The 7,525-nt window shown below is 36.0% G+C and overlaps 1 protein-coding gene across 1 annotated transcript in view; it reads right to left on the reverse strand.

Moving 5' to 3' along the window:
• The window catches only part of LOC128554771 (uncharacterized), a gene marked incomplete at its 5' end in the record, with an annotated part of 47,648 nt that extends 40,828 nt beyond the window's left edge, over positions 1–6,820 (reverse strand). The window contains one exon of the mRNA XM_053536078.1: positions 6,743–6,820. Within this exon, the coding sequence (XP_053392053.1) occupies positions 6,743–6,820 (78 nt within the window). The remainder of the gene's footprint in view (positions 1–6,742) is intronic.
• Positions 6,821–7,525: the final 705 nt, after the last annotated feature.

The raw sequence follows: 7,525 nt of genomic DNA on the forward strand, positions 1-7,525 counted from the left end.
TGGTAACTATCAATCAGTCGAGCAAAACCATTCAATCAAATTTTAGGAGTGTCTGCAATGGGATGCTTTTAGCCATTCCTGCAGAAAATCCATCAAGTTGTTTTCGGCATTTCTATATGTAGCTTTTGTGGCAATTCAATGCAATTAAGTGAGACATTTGAACAAGTTTGAAAATATAAAGGTCTTATATGATTGCATGTTTGCAAGCCTGAGATGCAGCGTAAAATGAGAAACTGAGCACTAGCGGGGATTTTAATCCACGCTGGTCCGAGGGTTGGGAAATACCTGTTAATCAGACAGTTAAGTTAGACCATTGTTCTTGCATACCGTGGGTATTATTTTAATAGTGTAAAATAGAAATCGCTCATACACTATATAACTGAAATTAAGACATCAATATGCGTACGTGTAGCTTATCTTTTTCCTAGGAAAATAATTAAAGTGATGTCGTACCCAGATAACCTTTTCTTTACCCGATAGGTAGTATAGACAAGATACATGTAGGTCAGACAAGGTTACTTCTGACCAAGCGTGGTTTGGAAAATGTTTTTTTCTATTTATAGGTTTGACGCCATTGAATGCATCTAAACAAAATCCATTCGGACACTGAGAAAAGGCCATCCATGAATGCTACATACCATGTTTGGTAAAGATCCATCCAGTGGCTCTTCAGAATAAGTAGTTTAAATGCTTCTCTATCTTTGTTGCCCTGGCTGCCTATAGATGTGGTCAAATGAAACAGTCGAGAAAATTTATAGATTATCAGAATGCAACAGATCAAGTTTCGTGTGACCTTAGACCTAGGGACCTCGTTCTTGCGTATGACATTCCGTCTCATGATGGTGAACATTAGTACCAAGTTACATCAAAATCCCTCCATGCGCGAAGAAGATATGCTTCGGACAAAGTTTGCGGATGCAGTTCGCCCGCCAGAGGCGGTCTTCTCATAATACGTTTTCAAAACGTATGAAATTGCAATTCTGAAATGGCAGATAAAACTGTTTCAATGTGATATCATCTCAAAGTGAAACACATTCTATTGACATACGTGATTTTAATTGCATCGCAACGATGTCAAGCGCACAATGCGAACAAGCCAGTCACAATACACCCAAGGAGAAACCTTTCACTAATGATTCTAGTAGAAAAAAAAACTAATTAAGCCAGAGAAACAAAACACGCTCGCATTGTACTAACAACAAACTGAGTGAGTTCAGTTATGAGCTAAGTGGCGACAATATTTGACTTAAACTCGACATTTCCATCTCTGTACACATACTGGATTTACTGAAAATTTCAGAAAATCTCGCCGAATGGGCGTTTACATCAAAGGCAGGTAGTAAATGACGTAGCTGTCACTCTAATGATCAGTGAGAGGATAATTTGATGACGTCTGTAGTTTGCTCCGCCCAAACGTATATTTCTATCGGTCGCAGTGGAAAGCAAGTGTTAGCTACAAAAGTGAAATATCACGGGAGTTTATTTCAGGATAATCATGCATTATCATTACAATATATACCTACAGCTCGTTTAACTGGGTCAACAGTGTTGTTGTACTTATAAAATAGACTTGCCCGGTTTAAAGGTTGGTCAGAGCTACAGATATGTATTGTATTTTGCCGTCGAAAAATCTCTATAAAATGCTTCGTCCCCTTCCGTTTGGATCCGTCCACACGTTTGTTTATTTCATAGACTGTACATGTATATGTATATATATATATAATTGTATTTATAGCAACTCTCGACGAAATACAACACGGCTGGTTTCACGTATTTTTTTTAAATTGATGTATCAAGTCTTCGTTTTATATCCACGGATGCCGGTCATGGATTTGTTTCAAATGCGGAAAATACCGCTTATTATCGATGTTGTATTCCACATTGAACTATAAGGTTCGTTTACCGATTTTGCTTTCAATTGTGAGAAAGCAAATTCGGCAATATTTATTGAAACTACATGCAGTATCTTGTCAAAAAAAACCAACTGAAAGTTTTGTCCCTAGAATCGTGAACGTCTGGTAATACCTAGTGCATGTATGTATAATGCCTTTCTTCTATTTCAACCTTTAGCCTGATAGTGGCAAGTGCTTCTGCCTTTGCGACCAGTGCAGACCAAGATTAGCCTGCACGTCCGTACAGTCTGATCATGGTCTGCACTGTTCGCCATTCAGTCAGTATCTTTTTTGTAAGCTCCCCTTTTAACAGTTAATGGTACTGTCCAAACTGAAAGATGGAAAAGTTCATTATAGAAATTTAGCAGGGTAAGGGTTAAGAGCGCAGCTTGTTGCACTTCGTTCTTGTCATACAGAGGATAGAAAACCCAGGATCACTAGATTTTGTAATAAAAAGCTTTCACTCTATTGAACATGCTTTCAGGTCACTGTTATATTATAGCACTAAGTCTTGTTCAGTAATTCCTTTCTTCTACACATGTGTATCGGACAATTCTGTAAAGTGCGCAACGGGCGACCGAGTAAATCGCGTGCAGGCTTTGCATATTTTTTATTTTTGCTTCAAAAATTACTAAATGGTGCAGATAAACACGTAGCCATTTAAAAAAAAACTATTATAATAGACATTCTTTTCCTACGATGCGTTGTAATCCGATTGTCGGTAAAAAAAATACAAAGTGATGTGGTCACTATAATTATCCCTTCATCTGAGTCTGATTACCACATCCAGTTTTCCAGGTTTCAAGTGGGTTAATCTAGGTTGCCTTGATGCTGTTTATTATGATCTTTCCAAGTTTGACGCCGAGAACTGTCGAAGTCAGACAAGCTTACGATAGGAAAATTATAGTTATGATTTTAAACTAACAAAAGCACATGTGATTCTGATTAAATGCATATCATGGTCAGATGGTACGGCCGTAAAAACTAGTATTTGTAACAGGCAAACTATAAGCAAGATCGCCTTTTACAAACGCTGTGAACATAGAGGTGCAATTTTACTACCACAGTTTTTGCGACATAATCTGTAAAATACCAAAGCAAAGGATCGACATCGATTAGAATTTCATTGGAAAAGTTTTCAATATCAAGAAATATACATTATTTCATAGAAATCCGTCAAATTATTACTGAATGCAGAAGACATGTAGTATGCGATGTCATGAATACTCAAGTCAAACGGAAAAAAGTAGAGATAAAACTAAGCTGTCAGTCGATTCCATCGCCCTTACTTAACTTGAGAGTTCTATGTCGACTTCTGCCGTGTGATTTCTAGAATCCGAATTGTAGTACCCATCCATCGTTTAACTGCTCCCGTAGTCGAGTGGTTAGTCGTTGTCTTGAACCTCTCACTGATTGGGGTGGTGGCACGAGTTCGAGCCCTCCTACCGACCATATTCCTTTATGCGAGTAAAAAAATTGGCAGTTTCTTACGGAGACGAGGGTCTAGTACTGGTTCTTCCCAGGAGAGATGGTTAATTAGGTAAACTAACCACCTGACTTCAAAAAAGAACTGTTGAAATCTGTCGTAAAACCCAAGAAAATAAATTTCCGTCGTGAGCAAGTTTCTTGGCAAGAAGACTTACTTAGTCATGAATACCGAATCAAGTTTCAATTTGCTATTAAAGCTGAATGAAGGAGCCCAGCACTTAAGGTTTTTAACTTCATGTACAACGTCTACATGACCGGAAGTTAAATCGTTGATAAGTAGGACCTAAATACATGTTCAATGTACGAAGAAAAAAGATTCCAGCTAATTTAAGCATGTCTTCAGAATTGTTTGTTGGATTAACAAACACACAGAAATGCTTAGAGCTATTACCTTTATAACTTGAGTAATGTATGTAAACAGGGCATTTATGTTTAAATTAAATATATAATTTTTAATGCCCATCAGGCTATGATTTACTATAATTGTTAACTTAGATCCCTGACCAAGCGATAAAAATACTCATTATTTTTTATCGACTTGTCACAAGGAAATCGATGTACATCGATGACAGGAAAAAAAATACTTATAATGTATACGTGAAATGATCGGAAGAATGCGACCTTAATCAAGTTCAGTTTTACAGACATAAAGTCATTAGTCCGAGTGCACGTAAAAAAAAATGTTTGTTTTGAAACTGAGTCTTAGATACGGCTAAAAGCTGTAATATCATCCATTTTAAAAACCATAAATACATTTATCATATGACAGACTTTTCAGTTTAACTTGACTGGCGTCTTGGGCGGAGTTTATGTAAATGACGGTTACAAAATTAGCCGCTCGGTATCAGTCAGTGACTAAATGTGTGTACATGATGCAAACACTTAAACGGCACGCTATTCTGAAATTGGCAGTATTCTTCGTGTAGCCATTGCTTCCTACGTGCAGTAAACGGATAGGTCTGAAAGCTAAAGTCAATTCCTTTTGTAATGTAACTTTACATGAACAAAATGGAAGAACATTCTTTAAACTATCTGTTTTGTATACTCCAGCTATGAAGTAAATGCAATACGTAACGTTCGTCAGCTTTCTTAATACATGTGTAGTTTTCATTCATGCTTGTTTTTGGATGAACACATGAGCTTTTATGTCAGCCTGATCATATTCAATATCTTGTACTCGTGCTTGTGACATTCTCCAGAGGTTAATGTTCAAGTGCTTTCGTTCCTAGGGCAATATGATCTTTTACTTCGAAAATAATCCAAAACTCAAGAGGGTCATGATAACCCCGTATCACTCACCTGAGTAATTGGGCATCTAGAATGTTAAAAGGCATTTCCTTTGTTTAGACCGTGTGAGCTAGTCTTTTACCGCACGTGATCTAGATTCCAACTTAGCATAGATATTATCAGGATAAACATTCGGATCAAGTTTCATGAAGATAGGATCATAAGTGTGGCCTCTAGAGTGTTAACAAGCTTTACATGTGATCTCAGCACGTGATCTAGTTTTTGACAATGACCCAGCTTGAACTTAATGATCCACTGCCATTAAGATAGGGTTATAAAAATATGGCCTCTAGAATTTTAACAAGCGTTCCTTTGATTTGAGATGCAGACCTTTTTTAATCCATATGACCGAATTTCAAGTTTGTCCTAAGGATCATCAAGATAAACATTCTGACGACCGAGTTTCATGACGATAGGATTATAAATGTGGCCTATAAAGTGTTAACAAGCTTTTCCTTTGATATCAGCGAGTGACCTAGTTTTTTAATCCACATCAACCAGATTCAAAATCAGACTTGGAATTATTGAGAAAAACATTCTGACTAGGTTTCATGAAGATAGGGTCAGTAGTGTGGCCTCAACAGTATTAACAAGCTTTTCCTTTGATTTAAGCGAGTGACCTAGTTGTTGGCCCCACATGTCCTAGTTTCGAACTTGGCCTAGGAATAATTAAGATAAACATTCTGACCAAGATATTGTCATAAATATGGCTCCTACATTGATAACATGATTTTCCTTTATTTTTGAGCGGGTGTCCTAGTTTTTGGTCCCACATGACCCATTCGAACTTGGCCTAGAAATCATCTAGATAAACATTCTGACAAAGTTTCATGAAGATAAGGTCATAAATGTGAACTATAAATTTTTAACAAGCTTTTCCTTTTATCTGACGGGTAACCTACTTTTTAACCACATCCGACCCAGATTCAACCTTGAACTAGACATCATCAGGAAAAACATTGAGTTATTCCTATGTATTCCAAAGTTAAACTGTGGTTTCTAGAGTTTTAACAGGGTTTTCCTTTGATTTGACCTACTGACTAAGGTTTTGATACCATACGAGTTTTAAAATTGAACTAGAGATAAACATTCTGACCAATTATCAAGTTTCAAACTAAAATGTTGTCTCTACAGTGTTAACAAGATTTTCTTTCAAGCTAACCTAGCTCTTGACCCCACATGACCAAATTTCTAACTGGTTGTAAAAATAATAAAGAGAAATATTCTGACCAAGTTTCATTAAGATAGGGCCATATATGTGGCCTGTGGAGTGTTTACAAGTTTTTCCTTTCATTAGACAAGGTGACCTAGTTTTTGGCTCGAAATAACCTAGTTTAAAATTTTACTTAGAGATTATCAAGACAATCATTTTGGCCAAGTTAAATAAAGATTAGGTAACTGCCTCCAAAGTGTTAACAAGGCACATTTTGGCGGATGACGCACGACGTTTGACGCCGGACAATGACTGGTCACAACAGATCACTTTGAGTACTTCGTGACATCTACAATGCAAACAAAATTTTCATGAGCCTTTGATATTACTACATGTTTCTACATTTACCATACTTCCAGACTTTTTTCTGGTTCAACTGTACCTGATTTGGAAAGAAAGTCACTGGAAGTTTGCATAAAGTTTTAGGAACCTATAGTAGTTACACAGAGAATATTAAATGAGCGTCTTTTCATACTGAATTTATTAAACGAGTTGAATAAAACAATAAAATGCAAGGCTATGTCGAGCATTTTATCACTTTTATTCAACGAGTTTAATAAATTCAATGTGGAAAGTCACAAATGTTTTATTATTTTATCACATATTAGCTTTTTCCTGTCGAAACATCAAAAACTTAACTTTATTTTACTATATAAAAAGTCAATTTGACCAACGTCTACTATTACTAAAAATGAAGTCGGCGTCAAAGCTTTATTACATTAGTGTATTATCATTTTTATTTAATGGCTTTATTACACTCCCACGACGTCAAACATGTGGTAAAAGAATGTTCTTTGCATTTTTGGGCAAATTAATACCTGAATAGAATGGATAAACCCGAAGTCTATTAAAACAACTATACCATATTTTGTCAGCCGTTCTCTGCATTCAGTGGAGAAATCCAAATCGCAGCAGTGTCTTCTAATTGCATTCGATGAAACTACAGAGAAATACAAGACACTGAATTAGAGAAATGGCATAGTATCACAGTATATCCAAGCGTTTTAGTTTGTTTAATTTTCAATCATGCAACCATAGTTCGGCGGGGAATTCGATTCTTTTAAAAAAGGGCATAGATTTTAGAGTTGTTAGATTCTTGCTGAATCATATATAATAGTTAAAGCAGACTATAACTGGAAAAATTTAAATGATACAGTCGGAGTTACAAAAGATAAATTAAGTGAATATTTCCTTAAGTTGTTAGAAATTATTTTTAAGTGCAGTATCAAATATACATACATGCAGTACTTTCTCCCTTATCGTGCTTATAGTGTGATATATATGTACGTTGAAGTAACATTTAGTAGATCTACACAACCTTAATGTATAAATTGATTTGCATTCAGGTTTTAAGATAACAAACATTCTGACCACACTTAATGAAGATTGAATCAAAAATGTGCTGTAAGGTGTAAACAAGCTTATTTTTTATTTGCCCTGGTGACCTAGTTTTCGACCATGACCTAGATAAAAATTCACACGAGATTTTATGCAGACAAACATTCATGAACAAGCTTCATGCACATCAAATGAACAAGAGTGTTGACACGCTTTTCCTTTGATTTGACTGGGTGACCTGGATTTTGACACCATATGACCCAGTTTCAAACTTGGCCTAGGAACCATCAAGATAAACATTTTGAAC

The sequence above is a fragment of the Mercenaria mercenaria genome, unplaced genomic scaffold, assembly GCF_021730395.1.
Source record: "Mercenaria mercenaria strain notata unplaced genomic scaffold, MADL_Memer_1 contig_733, whole genome shotgun sequence".
Lineage (NCBI taxonomy): Eukaryota > Metazoa > Mollusca > Bivalvia > Venerida > Veneridae > Mercenaria > Mercenaria mercenaria.